General features: G+C 39.3%; 1 protein-coding gene across 1 annotated transcript in view; it reads right to left on the reverse strand.

The window, feature by feature from the left end:
- Nucleotides 1–16820, reverse strand: part of CLGN (calmegin) — a 38055-nt gene extending 21235 nt beyond the window's left edge. Inside the window, exons 1-4 of the mRNA XM_036311675.1 lie at nucleotides 16722–16820; nucleotides 5961–6113; nucleotides 3427–3500; nucleotides 2716–2774 (exon numbers count right to left, since the gene is read on the reverse strand). Of these exons, the coding sequence (XP_036167568.1) occupies nucleotides 2716–2774; nucleotides 3427–3500; nucleotides 5961–6104 (277 nt within the window). The 5' untranslated portion in view covers nucleotides 6105–6113; nucleotides 16722–16820. The remainder of the gene's footprint in view (nucleotides 1–2715; nucleotides 2775–3426; nucleotides 3501–5960; nucleotides 6114–16721) is intronic.
- Between the last annotated feature and the right edge of the window lie 282 nt (nucleotides 16821–17102).

Raw genomic sequence — 17102 nt, forward strand, 5'->3', positions numbered from 1 at the left:
GAAAAAAGCAAATTTTAATATCATAAAATAATATCTGCAACTGTATGTATGACTACTCCTTTTTCTTTTACCAGAGAATGGTTTCATTTTTTTTGCTGAAATTGTGGAAACTAATAACAAACACTACAGTATCTGATCAAAGCCCTTTTAAAGCTGGCTTCGTTTTTTGATTTCTCTGAAAATTTTTTTATCAATGAAATTACAAAATATGCTTTGTCTCAACATTGTATTTTTAAATATATATTTTATTGATTTTTTACAGAGAGGAAGGGAGAGGGATAGAGAGTCAGAAACATCAATGAGAGAGAAACACTGATCAGTTGCCTCCTGCACACCCCCTACTGGGGATGTGCCCGCAACCAAGGTACATGCCCTTGACCGGAATCGAACCTGGGACCTTTCAGTCCGCAGACTGATGCTCTATCCACTGAGCCAAACCGGTTAGGGCAACATTGTATTTTTAAACTGAGATATTTTAAAGTTACAGACGAGACAGAGAACATCTTTAATACAAAATGTGCTCACCTCATTTTGAAACACATGGTATTCAATAGTTATTTTTCTTACTTTGCAGAAGTTATTGTGGGGATTTGAATTTTATTTTGAAAATCATATGTCCAATGAACACAAATTGTAGTCACCCTTCCCAGGCTAAGCCAGTCAGCTCTCAGGCCTTTTGAGTAAAGAGTAGCAAGCACTGGATAGGCACTGAATAAGCACAAGCTGTACCATTGCAAAGCCGAGTTAGGCCCTCTCTGGCCGGAATTTCCCAGGTTTACGGTCAGGAAGCTCCTGAAATTAGATTATGGGCTGCATACAACACCTGTAGCCCAAATGTTGTGTTTTGGAATGTTCTCCTGTCCTCTTTTTAGAAAGGAAAATAACCAACTTATATGAATTTGTTCTAGTTTTGAAAATTGTAGGCTTGCCTATTCCAAAAAAACCTCAATTTAACAAAAATTGGCTATTTTCCAGCATTGTGCCAACTTGAAACATTAACAAGCATTTTTGAATCACTAATGCTTTCTATATTACTTTTTTCTTTCTGAAAAACCCCACAGAGCAACTACCTAACCCAGGTTTATGAATCAGAGAAAGGTGTTTTTGGTCTATCATTTTGTAGACTTCATTGAGCTTTTAAAAATGCATTTTTTTAAAGTTTTTGGGTTTCTCTTCCTTTTCTCCCTCTAATTTGGTTATACCATACTTTTCAAAAGAAGATTAATATACTTGATGTTATTCTCTCACACTGATAAACTGTATTATCACTTCTAACCTGTTTTGGCCAAAACAAAAAGGTCTTCGTTTTAGAAATAACACCTTTATCTTTAGGATTTTAAGGATATCTATCTATATGTATACAAGCCTAAGCGACTCTTACGACTAAACAGTAGCTATGACGTGCACTGACCACCAGAGGGCAGACACTCAATGCAGGAGCTGCTCCTTGATGGTCAGTGGGCTCCCACAGCCACTTCCTGCAGCCGGCCAACCTTCCGTGGTCCCTCCCCCCTGCCGGCGGGCCCCCATCAGCCCTGATCACTGGCCAGGTCGAGGGATCCCACCCATGCATGAATTTGTGCACCAAGCCTCTAGTATATATATAAAAGCCTAAGCAACTGTCTGACCGGTAGCTATGATGCACACTGACCACCAGGGTGCAGATGCTCAATGCAGGAGCTACCAAGCTGCAGTGGCTTGGCAGCTGCGGTTCTTGGGTGCTGCACCCAGAACCAGAGAGGAGGGAGCCCGATTCTGGGGTGCATCACCCGAGAACCGCCCTCTCTCTCTTGCAATCCGGGACCCCTCCGTGGATGTCGGAGAGCCAGTTTCGGCCTGATCCCCACAGGCCAGGCCAAGTTTTTAATAAAAGATTTTCAAAACTATGTTACTTTTTCTTTGCAATTATGTACAGACACTTATCAGCTATGAAAAAGGTACCACCTAGCATTAGTACTACATGGTACCATTTAGTACCCTGTAGACAATACCAGGTAATATAAAATCTGAGGTAATTAAAACTTCATAAAAGAATTGATATGGTTTCATAAGATATCCTGAAAGTTGGTCACTTAAAAGAATTGGTATTTATTAAACATCTACTGTATTTTTATTAACAACTCAGTCTGAAAAAATTTAAATAAGTCTATTCCCAATGTAAACCCTGTATCCCAGCACTTAATGTTTTAGGCCCATTTGCTTACTCCTAAAAATGTGAAAATGAAACTTACTCAAGTGGCACTTAAGAGATGCTATCATTGCCCAGCGTGTGTGGCTCAGGGGCTGAGCATCGACCTACGAACCAGGAGGACACAGTCCAGGTCAGGGCACATGCCCGGTTTGCGAACTCGATCCCCAATGTGGGATGTGCAAGAGGCAGCCAATTGGTAAGTCCCTCTCATCACTGATGTTTCTATCTCTCTCTCTCTCCCTCTCCCTTCATCTCTTAAATCAATAAAATAAAAATATATTTTTTTAAAAAAGAGAGAGACGCTATCATTAACTACTGTGAACACTAAATAGTTCTCAAGGAAATCTGATATTGGTCGCTTAAATATGGATTACCCAGGGACTCCAAGAAATACTGGAAAAGAGACAAAAGACTGAGTGTTCTATTGTGAAGACTGAGGCCCGACATACATATTTCATAGAAATATAATCTCTAAAGTTAGTGAACTTTGGGTCATACTAGTAATATTTAAATTAACATTTTACCATTATATATGGAAGTCTCCATGTCTGTATCATCTTTCTTTGCTTTTGATAAAACCCACCTATAAGTAAAGGTAAAAGCAAATGTATAGCATTAAAAATAAAACTGCAATTTATAGATGCAATGCACATTAGAAACCCAATAAAAGAATATACAACAGTTACTTCTCTTCAAAAATAAATATTTAAAGGCTAAATCAGACACCTAGACATCATCCTGCAAGGTTAGAGTGAAATCAGATTTGCTATTTGCAATCAGCTGTATGATCATGGGTAAGATACATTAAGCCTCACTTTCTCACCTATAAAATGAGATAAAGGTAGTATTTACCTACCTATTTAGGACAGTGGCATATAATAATCAATAATTAATTAATCTTATTGTTTTACCATTATTTAAAATAGAAGAGTAAATTAAATTTGTCATGTAAAATTATATTATTAATATCTGTCCTAAAGGGGGAAGAATGTTATAAATTTTTACTTTATATTCATAATTCATTTGTTTTTATTTTCTTTATATAAATAACTATTCAAGTTAAACATTTCTATCCATAACAAAAATGTGTTAAGATACTGGTTTACACTGTCAAATAAAGCACTTTAAAAATTTTTTATAGTTCCATAGTAGGGGCAATTTTCATAAGCCAATAACCAATAATTTCAAAAAAACTAATCAAGTCAAGGGAATCATTCTTTTGAATGAATACTCACCCAGCCAACCTTCCACTATCAAAAGTTTCTGTAAAATATACTCCTCCTGTAGGTTGAGGTGTCTTATATTTAATCTAGAAAATAATTTTTAAAAATCTAAAAGTTATTCATCTTCACAAATATTTTAGTTAAATAATCTCACTAGTTAAGAACTTATTATGTAATGGACATATAGGTAATATAAGGTAACATGGTCTCTGACCTCAAAACTTTGTATCCTGGTGGTGAAAAGATACAAGAAAATATAAGAGATACGATGACGGGGGGAAGAAAATACTGTATGTGCAAACAGAGGATACACCGATTCCTCTAACACAGAAGGAACAGGAAGCAATAGAGAAGGCCTCATGACACAGTTGACATGGCCTTAAAAGAATTCTAACAGGTTATCATATTTGGGGATATAAATCATTAGAAGCAAAATAAATAGCACAATAAAAATACAAGATCACGAACTTAGTAAGCATGTAGGCTAGTTTAAAATTGACTCTTAAATTTCACTGCTATGTGACTAGAGAATGATGACACTGTTGAAAAATTAGGAACCTATAAAACAAAAATATTCAATAGAGAAAGCACTGCAAAGCAAATTATCTGCAGAGCTGCTCTGATGATGATCATGATGGATGACCACCACACTCCTACGAGAAAAGTACTGTTTTTGTGCCCATTTCATGTCTGATGAAACTATAGGAGAGAGACCAAGTAACTTGCCCACTGTCTTCCAGTTACTTAAGAGTCCAGGCTGTCCTACTCCAAAGCTTGTAGCTTCACCGCTACACTATACAGAACATGCCAACAAAAGAACTTAAAGGATTAAAGATAATTTATTGAAAAATTATCAAGAGATAATTTGAATGGATGATGAATGATTAAATTTTGCCAAACATAATAGATCTGGGTCCTTTCTGAGTCAGCCTTCATGGTTTTATTTGTATGATTAATTGTGAGATGCCTTCTCTTAGCCTTTAGAGAAAAGGATGTAGAAGTACTTTCTCTATTTTCACAGTCCCTATCCTGTCCTAATAGTATAACATTTCTTGTCTGTTAAAGAGTGAAAAATCAGTAATTAACAGTTAACTGCCATGATATTTTGAATTTAATTTTTAAAAAGTCCGCCACTTCCATCTATAGACGCTTATGGTGTACAAATGGTTAAACAAGATTCCACATAATTATCAACAGGATCCAGATTCTGCTATCAAAATAGTCAACTGGCTATGAAGCTACCTGCTCTCTCTGTTTTTGGCACAACGGAACATTGGGCAATGGTGTCACAGAGGCCCCCTTCTTCTGTTAGACCGCCCTTTCCATCACCAGCAGTGTATTTTGTCCTTTATTTATACTTTATCGTAACTTGATTACTCATGCCGTACAATTAGAAGGACCAAAAAATCAAAACTGTCCTTTCCCACTTTTTATCACCTTTTCAAATGATCACCAACTGTAGTTAAGAGGGGTGGGTATCTGCCCATTGGTTTGGAGTGTTCACCTCCAAAGACCCTGTAGTAGCTGTATCTAACTCAGTCATTAGCACTTTGGTTACTTACTCTCTGTGGTTCATAAAACTAAGTTTTAAAAGACTGTGCTTGTGCGGCTTAAAATTTAACAGGAGTGAATTCACATCAAACAGCTGAACACACTTGCATTTGCAAACAGAAACCTCTACAATGAGTCTATAACAACTGCCTATTACTCTCACCCTCGAAGCACAGCTGGCACAATACAATTGATGCTCTCTCACCATCAAAAATATTTCTGAAAAATGTCTGGCTGTCCTAATATTATATACTAGAGGCCCGATGCACGAAATTCATGCAAGGGGCTCGGCCCTCACTGCCCTGGCTTCATCCAGAAGGTCGTCCAGAAGGACGTCTGGAAGGTCCTTTGGCTGTCCAGTCTAATTAGCATATTAAGCTTTTATTATTACAGATGAATAGTCCTCAATGTGAAAACTCTTACGGATTGTCAAGACAAAAAAAAAAACTCTGCCAAGTTTTTCAGTCTCCTGTTAGTCACCACCTCAAAGCACATCTTATCAATGCTAAGACAGAAACACAGTTGAGCTTGCTAACTGCTGAGCTCGTCATCACTTCCCTTTCTAATTCATCCTTTTATTTGGTACTTTTTTTTCCTTCAAGACACGCACAAAAAAAGCTACTTTACTTCTAGGAGGACTGCAAATAATACTACCTTTTCTTTTACCTACAGAGAGCTAGCAGTGTCAGAAATAAGACTGAAAACCTTTCTCTTAGCGAGAAGCACTTAGTCCTCAGTAGCCAGTGATGAACTCCTATTTCGTAGTAAAAACCTTCCCCATATTTACTTGGTAATAAAACCATGTCAAGTGCCATGCACAGATTTCTGTAATTACGGGCACTCTAAAACACAAAGCAATAAATAGTTGGGGGAAAGCATGTTCTTCTACTTATTTAGAAAATGAAGACTATTTTGACTGAAATAATTCTTGAGATTAGTCACTCCTATCGATCATGTAAAGAAATAATTTACAACTGATTTCTCAATAACCTTACCTCTGAGGAGAGTTCATTTTCATTAACATCAGTCTCTTCTGGATTTTCATCAAAGTCTGTCATCTCAACATCATCATCCATGAATTCTGCATTAACTGAGATGCATAAAATACCCAAACATAGCCAAAAGCCTTGGAAATGCATACTGATTATCTGTGAAAGTAAAAGTTATTAGTGAAAATAAAACAAAGTTCTGAAAAAATATGTGTAAGTATACTTACAAAGAAATCATTTCTTCTTAATACCTCCTTTATTTCAGGATGGCTTTTAAAACAAATCATTAAGAAAATTACTTAAATTATGTTTTGACCATGTGGAAAATACCAACTTTCAATCTCACAGGACACAGATTCTAGAGCTACAGGCCTGCCTCTAAAAACAAACAGCCAGTGGCACAAATCTCAAGATACAGATAACAGTGATCACCAAACTCAATAAGTGCACCCCCTTTTCTTTCCTACATCTTTAAGTTGCTTTATTTATTATAACATTGTATACGCGTATAAAAACATACAATTGGAAATCTTATCATTATAAAGCCAAAATACACTGATAAACACCAAAAATTAAAGAAAAAGACGTTTATCACAATTTAATGTGATAGTCTTTGGCTGAAATCAAATCACAGCTTAAAAACCAAACAAATATGGGATTCCTATTGCAAAAACATTCTGCTGAGTAAAAGAAGCCAGTAATAAAAGACCACAGATTATATGATCCAATTTAAAAGACAGGCAAATCCAGAGAAATGGAAAATAGATTAGTGATTACCTAGGGAAAAGAGTGGAAAGAAAGGGTTAATAGATAGAAAGATTTGGAGGAGAAGGAAGGGCGCTGAAAATGTTCTAAAGCTGGAATATGGTAATGACTGCATAACTGTAAGTATTTTAAAATCCACTGACTTTTACACATTAAACTGAAGGTGCAAATAATGTATCAATAAAGCTGTTTCTAAAAAAGAATCATTAGGCTATTCAAATCTTTTTTTCCATATAGTTAACTCAATTGATTAGGGACCCTTTCTATTGAGATCAAAATGTTACATGGATGTGTGGGCGAGTTTGCCTTGGCTTCTTCTAAAGGTCATTGGCTCAACTCTAAAGTTGAAAACATGTTGTTGTTTTTTTAAATCAACACGGGTCTACCATAATATGAATATTCTCTATTAAAAGGTATGTTAATGACACCATCTTTATGTTCAAAGACAATACAAAACGATGCATGCTGTCATTTGTTAGAAGAGTTTGAGCTCTCTGAATCATAAGAAGGAAGTGTAACTGAGATAGGAAGTAAATGAAGGAGGGCAGTTTGACTCAATAACAATAAATTTTATTTCTTAAAATTTTCACTTACTGACACAGAAATGAGTATATTTGCAAATTGCTTATTAATTGTTAATAACCCTAAAGCTTCGTTGTTCTAAAAATTTAGGAACCTCTCATGACTTCTATAACGTAAAGGTGCTTTGCTTGACTATCAATAACATTTGAGTAAAACAGAAATGCATAAATTAATAATAGCAGTAATAATGAACATTAAAATCACTTTAGACCCATATCTTCTTCAAAATGAACACATATGTACTTTAGGTTCTTAATAATTAATTTGTTGGGGATAAAAATGTCCTAAGTGCTTTGTATGAGTTCTGGTGTACTGGCCCACCATGGAAGAATTAATGCGAAGCCCAGGAAATAAACAGGGTGGACATTATCACCTCTAATCTACAAACTGGACTCAAAGATTTTAAAAACTGGTCAAAGTCACATGATTAGAAACCATCCAAAAACATTATATCAACATGCCATGCTATCTCTTATTTTAATTTTACCCACTGCCTTACGTTTACTGATAAAGCAATGGAAAGAAATCACAAAAATGTTAACAGCATGCAATTACTAGTAGTATTAAGCTATGAAGATATTTACCCCCAAATAGCCATATCTACCTTACTATACAAGTGAAATACTTAAAAATAAACTGCAAGTGGTCGCAGACTGTTCTGTAGGCAATGCAGTTCTGTAACAGTCTCCATTAAGAAAACTATTCCAAGGTTCTTGTTGCTATTTATTGTTTTGGTTTTTTTTTTTAAAAAAAATTTTTTTTTTTAAAAAGTAGAAATATAAACCTAATGGTTTCTGCTTAATTCTTCAGTGTTCTAACATTATTCAGTGATACACCAGCTGACAATTACATCATGAAGTTCAGTGTATCACTTTAAAGCCTATTACACTATGGTGTGAACATGCCATCAAGCTCCAAACAAAACTGTGAGGTTTGTCACACATTGTTTTTTAAAAGAATAAGTAAGATATTGCCGGGCCTGGAACTTTGAAGCAACTAATCTGTGCAGTTTAAATTTTTTTTAATTGTGGTAGAATGTACATAACATACAAGTTATCATTTAAACTAATTTTAACTGTTCAGTTCAGTAGTGTTAAGTATATTCACACAGTTGTACAACTAAGCTGCAGAACTCTTTCCTTCTTGCAAAACTAAAACCATACACATCCAGGAACTCCTACATTCCCCCCTCTCCTAAGTCCCTGGCAACTACAATTTCTTTATTAGTTCTACCAGGTGTTTTGGTGTGTGTGTGTGTATGGAATCTTTAGGTTTTTCTACATATAAGGTCATATTACCTGTTAATAGAGATAATTTTACTTCTTCCTTTTCAATTTAGAGGTCTTATTATTTCTTGCCTACTTGGTCTAGCTAGGACTTCCAGACAGGTATCCCATTTTCAAGAAGTGTGTGTGTGGCGGGGGGGTACCCTTTGCTTTACACCAGTTTGACTTGTGAAAGGTTTCATAGGAAAAAAAATCTACTTTCAGATAGTGGGGGAAACATATACTATGTTGAATAGAAGTGACAAAAGCAGGCATCCTTTATTTTGTTCCATATCTTAGAGCAGCGGTTCTCAACCTGTGGGTCATGACCCCTTTGGGGGTTGAACAACCCTTTCACAGGGGTTGCCTAAGACCATCGGAAAACACATATAATTACATATTGTTTTTGTGATTAATCACTATGCTTTAATTATGTTCAATTTGTAACAATGAAAATACATCCTGTATATCAGGTATTTACATTACGATTCCTAACAGTAGCAAAATTACAGTTATGAAGTAGCAACGAAAATAATTTTATGGTTGGGGGTCACCACAACATGAGGAACTGTATTAAAGGGTCGCGGCATTAGGAAGGTTGAGAACCATTGTCTTAGAGGAAAAGTTCTCAGTCTTCACCATTGAGTATGATAGCTTTTCATACATGGCCTTTATTATTGTGAGAGAGTTTTTGTTGTTGTTCATAGTTTGTTAAGAATCTATATATATAAAACCCTAATATGCAAATAGACCAAACAGCAGAACAACCAAACAACCAGTCGCTATAATGTGCGCTGACCACCAGGGGGCACGCGTGGAACATGGCAGGCATCGGCTGTGGCTGGATGGTGGAGCAGGATGGAGGGCACCTGACCAAGGTGGGGTGCCGATCTCTGTTATTAGGGTGAGACTCTGGTGGTTACTGAAAATTCTTTGCTCCCATGCACCACAGTCCTCCAGGCACTTGCTTCACACCGTCAGCGGGTGTAAGCAGGGCCAGCACTGTCAGTGCATGGGAGTGGCGATGGTGGGAGCGGCACTGCTGGCAGACAGGGGACCAAGGGCCATGGTGGGAGGGGCCAGGAGGGGGTGCGGAGGATGGGTTGAGACCTACCCTTGTGCCCACCACAACCTTGCAGCCCACAGTTCCTTTCAAGGTGCACAAATTTGTGCACTGGGCCCCTAGTTTTTTATAAAAGGGTGCTGAATCTTGTCAAATCCTTTTTCTACATGAATTGATAATCATGTGGGGTTTTTGTCTCCATTCTAGTAATGTGGTGTCTTATGTTGATTGATTTTCATATGTTGAACCATCCTTGCATTCTAAGAATAAATCCCAGGAATACACTTGGTCATTTTAATTGGTAACAATTTTTGCAACCCTATTCATTAGGGATATTTTTCTGTAGTTTTCTTGTAGTTTCTTCTCTGACAGCTATCAAGCTATTGTGGCACTCATAGAGTAAGTTTGGAAGTGTTCCTTCTTTAATTATTTGGAAGAGTTTGAAGAGGACTGGAATTAAGTTTTTTCTACTGGTTGTAGAATTCACCAGTGAATTGGGAGGTTTCTGATTACTGATTCAATAACCTTCTAGTCTTTTCAGATTTTCTATTTCACCATGATTTAATCTTAATAGGTTACGTGTGTCTAGGAATTTGTCCATTTAATCTAGGTCGTCCAGTTTGTTGGCATATAAATGTTCATAATATTCTCTTTATATCTGTAGAAATGTACTCTCTTTAATTTCTGATTTTAATTATTTGAGTCTTCCCTTTTTGCTTATTCAATCTAGCTAAAGGTTAGTCAATTTTGTTGATCTTTTCAAAGAACCAACCCTTGGTTTCACTGTTTTCTCTATTATTTACCTACTAGAAGCCCGATGCATGAAATTCATGCAAGAGTAGGCCTTCCTTGCCCCGGCTGCCGGCACCGGCTTCGCTCTGGCACCCAGGACCCACCCAGGCTTCCCTCGCAGCCCTGGCTTTATCTGGATGGTCATCCGGTCTAATTAGCATATTATGCTTTTATTATTATAGATGACCTATTCCATTTATCATGTAATGTTTATTATTTCTGTCCTGCTGCTAGCTTTGGTTTTTCTACTTTCTTAAGATATAAAGTTAATTTGTTAATTTGAAATATTTCTTTTTTAATATAAGCATATACAGCTGTGAGTTCCCCTCTTAGCACTGCTTTCACTGTGTCTGATAAGTTTTGGCATGTTGTGTTTTTGTTTTCATTTATATCAAGATATTTTATTATTTCCTTGTGATTTTCTCTTTGACTTTTTGGTTGTTTAAGAGTGTGGTGTTTAATTCCCACACATTTGTGGATTTTCCTGTTTTCCTTCTACTACTGATTTTGGTTTCATTATATTGTAATTGAAAAAGATGCTTTGTATGATTTTGATTTTTATAAATTTACTGACATGTTTTATGGCCTAACCTATGGTCTATCTTAGAGAATATTACACGTGCATTTAAGAAAAACATGTATTTGCATCAATATTCATAGAGGTTATTGGCCTGAGGTTTTTTTACAGAGTCTCTGTCTGGTGTTGATATCAGGGTAATGCTGCCTCATCGAGTGAGTCTAGAATTATTCCCTCCTCTTAAATATTTTAAAAGAGTTAGAGAAAGATTGGTATTATTTCTTTCAATAAATTGGTATCCATTTTTCTTTCTGCTGTTATTAGGTGGAGTGTTCTTTATTTATGTCCAAATAGTATTGCTCAAGTCCTCTATTTCTGTATTGATCTATATGGTTGTTCTGAGCTATGCAGTTTTAGTGCAGCAAGAATTTGTTTATATGGTATAAGGTAAAACATTTAGTGCTGACGCTACCATCTCCCTTCCTTATAAACATATAAAAGATAGCAAGTCCAGGGTTCTATGCTTCTTGTGTATTTCTCACTCCATACAAGTTGCTGAAATTACCAAATATTATTTGTGCCTTCATTTTCATCAATGTATCATTGATCTCATGTAAGTTCTCTGCCATGATTCGGGGCTAATCAATAACAAATTAAAGTATAAGTAACTTTGTCCATTGACATACCATTCTCCCTAATTTTTGAAACCAAGACCAAGCAGATATACCTCAAAGAACTTCACCAACATCACCGAGAAGCCCTAATAAATTTCCACTGAGAACTCCAAATCACAAACGATAAAGTGTAGTTCACTTATTGGTATGGAAGTAAGGCTCAACTCCACAGCAGAGGTAGCTAGAGCACTAAAAATAAGACAATCATAGGATCCCCAATATTTGTTGTAAAGTGTGAGAGAGACTGCCAGCTGATCACGAAGTTGTTTTTTTCTTTTTCCCGGAGACAACACTATATTATATTTTCTTTGGAGTTAGGTGTGACGTGGAGTTAAGAGGGAGACCCAGGAAAGCTTGCTTTGCATTTCTACTCTTGAGTCTGAAAGCCTGAAAGCCAGAAGAACCAATGGTATAAATTCTAGTCTGAAAGTCAGCAGGCTCAAGGCCCAAGAGGAACCAATGTTTCAGTTTGAGTTCAAAGGCAGGAAAAGACTGCAGTACCAGCTAAATACAGGCAGGAGGGGTTCTGTTTTTGTTGTTGTTGTTTTTGTGGTTCTATTCAGGCCTTCAACTGATTAGTTGAGGCCCACCAGCATTGGGAAGGGCAATCCGCTTTACTCATTCTAACATTCAAATGTAATCTCATTCAAAATCTCCCTCACAGACACACCCAGAACAGTGTTTGATCAAATATCTGGGCACACTGTGGTTCAGGTGACACATAAAATGAACCATCACAGCCATCCACTCCTCAGGAACACCAGAAACCATGGGAGGCCTCTGAGGTGGCTTTTTTATTTTATTTTATTTTTTTGAATTACATTTATTAATACATTTGTTAACGAAAACTGGGTATATTTTCCTAAATCAGAAGAACCTATGAACAATAAAAATTCCTTAAGAAATATAGCAGAAAGTGGGAAAGAGCCATAATAGCAGAAATAATCACTGGAAATACAACTTTCTGGTGGTTTAGGCAACCAAGTGCTACAAAATATCCGAGGAGTCTGGATCTAATGTTATAAAAGTAAGAAACTACTAAATGTCTGAGATTAGTGAAATGATGATAACTGAAATCCTGAATATGTGAATAAATCTGCACTGGGTTTTAAAACCATAGCTACACACTAAAGTTAAAATTGACTGAATAGCATCATTTGCTAATTTTTTATGTAACCATCATAATGATACATTTTCTTATTTATTTAGGATTATACTATTTCTACATAGTTCCAAAATAATAGCTTGGGGCAACTTGCAAAAAACAAAACAGACATAGATGTAAGCTCACCCAGCACTGGAATTCTCTATCATTTCTGTATTCATACTGTCCCAAAGAGTGTTGGGACAGTATGAATAGGAACATGTTTATGAAATAAATGAATGAATGCATAAGTGATGGGGAGGAGGGGAGGAGGGAGAAGGTTCCAGGAAGGAGGGAAAGAGATGTTTCTAAGCAACCAACTCTGAGATTTTTCTCTTAGCAGCATGGCAGCAATAAATTTAGCGAAAGGGTTTCTAAGCAATTGGGGGAAAACAGAAATAAAATGAGGGAGTATTCACTATAAAAGTCTACTACAGGCTCCTTGGAGGTAAAAATCTTTTCTGGAATTTAACTCCTAGAAAAATTTATGAACTGAATCCTTACACAATAGATGTCTTTATGGTTTTAAGACAGATAAATAGTTATGGCAATGCTTCTGATATTGGTCCTCTAAAGTTTATTAGAACATTGTTAAAACAACAAAATGAAGGCATTTCTACAGAGTAGGAATATAATGGTCTAGGAAGTTTGCTGTTTTATGATCTGGTTTAATATGGAGAATTAATCATATTTTAAAATTCTACTCTACATTTATGAAAAACCATCTCTGATTTTGAGTTATTTCATAATCTTGCTATGGACATGCCGCATTTGAACAACTCAATTCATGATTTGCTTTTCTAGAAAAGATAACAGAAAAATTAAAAAGTTTTGTGTTACTATGTCACAAAAATAAAAGTGGGCAAATTTTCACCAAAATTAAAGGGTATTCTTAAAAATTGACTTTGAGGGATCACAAATGAGGTGAAGAGGCAGGTAACAGTGACACTATTGGCAAGTAGCCTTCTTCCAAAGAAGCTGCAAGACTCGACTTAAAATGCAGCTGTTTTCTCACAGAAGAAAGTAGCATGCTACAGAATTTACTTGTTTGGTGATAGCTAATGTTTCCAGAAATTCAGAGGAGTCTAGCCAGCAGATAATAAAATTCATCATTCACACATATTGTGATCATCAATATGTGCCAGGCATATATCAGACACTAAACTTACAGTCATTAGCAAAACATACTTGGCTTCTAGCTATAAAAGCTAGCTAAAACTCTCAAATCTTATTCAGAGGTCACTTCCTCTTTAGATTCAAATCATTATCCATCTTCAAAAATGTCCCAAAGTGCCCTAACTGGTTTGGCTCAGTGGGTAGAGCCTGCGGACTCAAGGGTCCCAGGTTTGATTCTGGTCAAGGGCATGTACCTTGGTTGCAGGCACATCCCTAGTAGGGAGTGTGCAGGAGGCAGTTGATCAGTGTTTCTAACTCTCTATCCCTCTCCCTTCCTCTCTGTAAAAATCAATGAAATATATTTTTTTAAAAATGTCCCAAAGCTTCCATTAATTTGAACTTGGTTTTTCTTCCCAAGCCTGCTTCTCTATCTCCTTAATTCCCTTCTCCCACTAACTGCACCTCCAGTCAACCATTATCTTAAAACTAGTCATTGATAACTAAATACACATGGGTATTTCTTGAGAGCTTGTTTGGAGGTTCTAGCAGGGGAGCGCAGCTACTCGTATACCCTTGACCGAAGACCGGTCCTCTCCTGGGGGGGGGGGGGGGGGTCGTCCTCTTCGACCGAGCGCGCAGCTTCGGGAGGGACGCACATGGATCGGTGAGGGAGGAGGGGGACACCCGCCTAGCCAGCCAGATCAGCCGAATCAACCCTGGCGATCAATGGGGTGACAGATGTCGCAGCCAGATCGCCCTCACATCCCACATGGGTATTTCTTAAATGCTTCTCTCTGTCCCCGTGCCACAGCCTTAAGGATGGGAAAGGAAGCCATGCTTTCTGAAAAGGAGAAGTAAACTCCCACTATGCCTCTTCAACTTCAGTCTTGCCAACCTTCAAATCCATCCTCCACCTTCTAGCATGAATTTTCTTTTTAAAAGCAACTCTTATTTCGCTGTTCATAAAAATGCTCAATAGTTCTCTGTAGTTCTCAGCATAAATTCTGCCCATTTAAGACTCACTTCTGTCATTCTCTTCAACACTCGCCTATTTAACATATTCATGCTTTCCTAGGTGCTATTCTTATATGCCTTTTTACTATTCAGGTTTAATGGCCGGTGGGGAACTCATCCAACGCTAGTGTGCCTCAAAAACAGTTTTTGAAAATCACTATTATTTAAAGTATTAGTTGTCGTGCAGCTTTGGGAACTCATCTACAGAATGGGATGCTAGAAAACACACTGAACTGGCACTATGGCAAGGTTTCTAGTCCTATTTTTAAAAAGGCAATTGGTTAGCCCTAGCCATTTTGGCTCAGTGGATAGAGTGTCGGCCTGTAGTCTGAAGGGTCCCAGGTTCAATTCAGGTCAAGGGCACATGCCTGGGTTGCTGGCTTGATCCCCAGTTGGGGGTGTGCAGGAGGCAACCGTTCAATGATTCTCTCTCATCATTGATGTTTCTGTCTCTCTCCCTCTCCCTTCCTCTCTGAAGTCAATAAAAATATATTTTAAAAAAATAAAAAGGCAATGGGTTCAAACTGCTCTCGGCCTGTTTTATCACTGGTCACGTAAAAGGGTTAAATTAGGTGACCTAATGGTCCATGAAGTTTAACAATTCTAGCTTTCTATTTAAGCGCACTAAAATTTATTAGGTACTGAAAATAAGAAATAAGGCTAATTTACTGCACTGTTCAATTTGCTCAGAGCCATCAATATACGCCATTTACACACATGATAATTAACTGTATCAAGAACATAGAGGACTTTGTTCTAAGGATTTAGGGATAAGGTGTAAATGTGACTGGAAGATCGAACCCAATTAGATCTGAAGGCAAAACTGTGTACACTGAAAAATCAAACTTACAATCACCAACAGGAGGGTTTACCCGGCGTGATTAAGTGACCCTAGGAGGGTGATGTACAATGTCGAAGCCAGCAAAATCTTAAGGCTAGACGGGGGCTTTAATGGCTCTTGTGCATCAAAACGTTTCAATATAAACGAACTCTTTCCTAAGCTGAGCCTTCTTCTCCCCCCACCCCACCCCCACGAGTCCCTTTCTCTCTCCCCCTCCTGAGCTCGGCTGTCCTTTGCTTTTTAAATCCCAAGCAAATGCCCCCTCCTTGTTCCTTGGGGAAATGTTGTAAATACAATGGGCTCAAGCATCTGATTGATCATAAACAGGCTTTGGGAGATAATGAGTCTCTAGTCATTAGGGCTCCTTTGGATGTCACCCAAGTGCACGGCTGGTCCCCAGCGGCGCCGGCTCCAGGCAGCGCATCCAGGGAGTGGCCCGGGCCCCAGGGCGGGGTCCTTTCGCCCTCACAGGGGCGGGGATGGCGAAGGCCGAGCCAATGTTGGTCTGGCTCCCATTCTGGGGAGACGTAGCGGGTGGGACGAGCAGCGCCCCCCGCGACCCCTCTAACCCCTCGGCAGCCGGGCTCGAGCGTGGAACGGGCTGGAAGGGTAACCGCTGGACCAACGGCCTCGGCTCCGGGGGCCCAGCCTCGGGGACCGCCCGGGCTGGGGGCACCTGGCACCCCGCGTCCTCCAGAGCCCGGCGCAGCAGGTGGACACGGCGGTTCCTCGGGACCCAACGGACCCTGGCGGCACCCACTCCCGCCGCCGGGCTGACCTTCCTCCTCCCAAGGCCGGAACTCGCCGCGGCACCCCCACCCCGATCTCCACGCCGCTCCCTCACCTGCCCCAGCAGCTCAGCCGGGCGGGTCGCCAAAGGGGTGCGTCCCAGCCCCCCTCCCGCCCCCCGCACCCCGGGGCAGAAAGCAATGATTTCGATTCCTCATCCCCGCCGAGCGCAGGGGCAGCGGGGAGGCGGCCTGTGCCCACGCACCTGTCTGGCGGGCCCGTTTTCGGCAGTGGCAGCTCATATGTCCGAGTCGCTGCCACTCGCTCCCCGCGTCTCCCAGACCAGTCCCGCCCGCGGCCGCCCAGCAGCGACTGCTAACTGCGCCTGCGCGTGCGGCTCGGCGCGGGGGGCGGCGGCGGAGGGCGGGCCGCGCGCACCTGCTCCGCGGACCCAACGGCCCGGCCCGACCCGGCTGCGCGGGCTCGGCCCCCGGGTCCGCAGGGGAGGGATTCTCCGTGATGAGCTCGTAACCTCTCCCTCCCGCCCGGCGCCTGCCCTTTCTGCAAACGGTGGGGTTCTGCCTCCTGGTGCGCATCTTAGGGTCCTGAATTCCCTGTACATCAGGTTTTGAACAGCATCCAGGCT

This window comes from Myotis myotis, unplaced genomic scaffold (genome assembly GCF_014108235.1).
Source record: "Myotis myotis isolate mMyoMyo1 unplaced genomic scaffold, mMyoMyo1.p scaffold_m19_p_6, whole genome shotgun sequence".
Classification (NCBI taxonomy): domain Eukaryota; kingdom Metazoa; phylum Chordata; class Mammalia; order Chiroptera; family Vespertilionidae; genus Myotis; species Myotis myotis.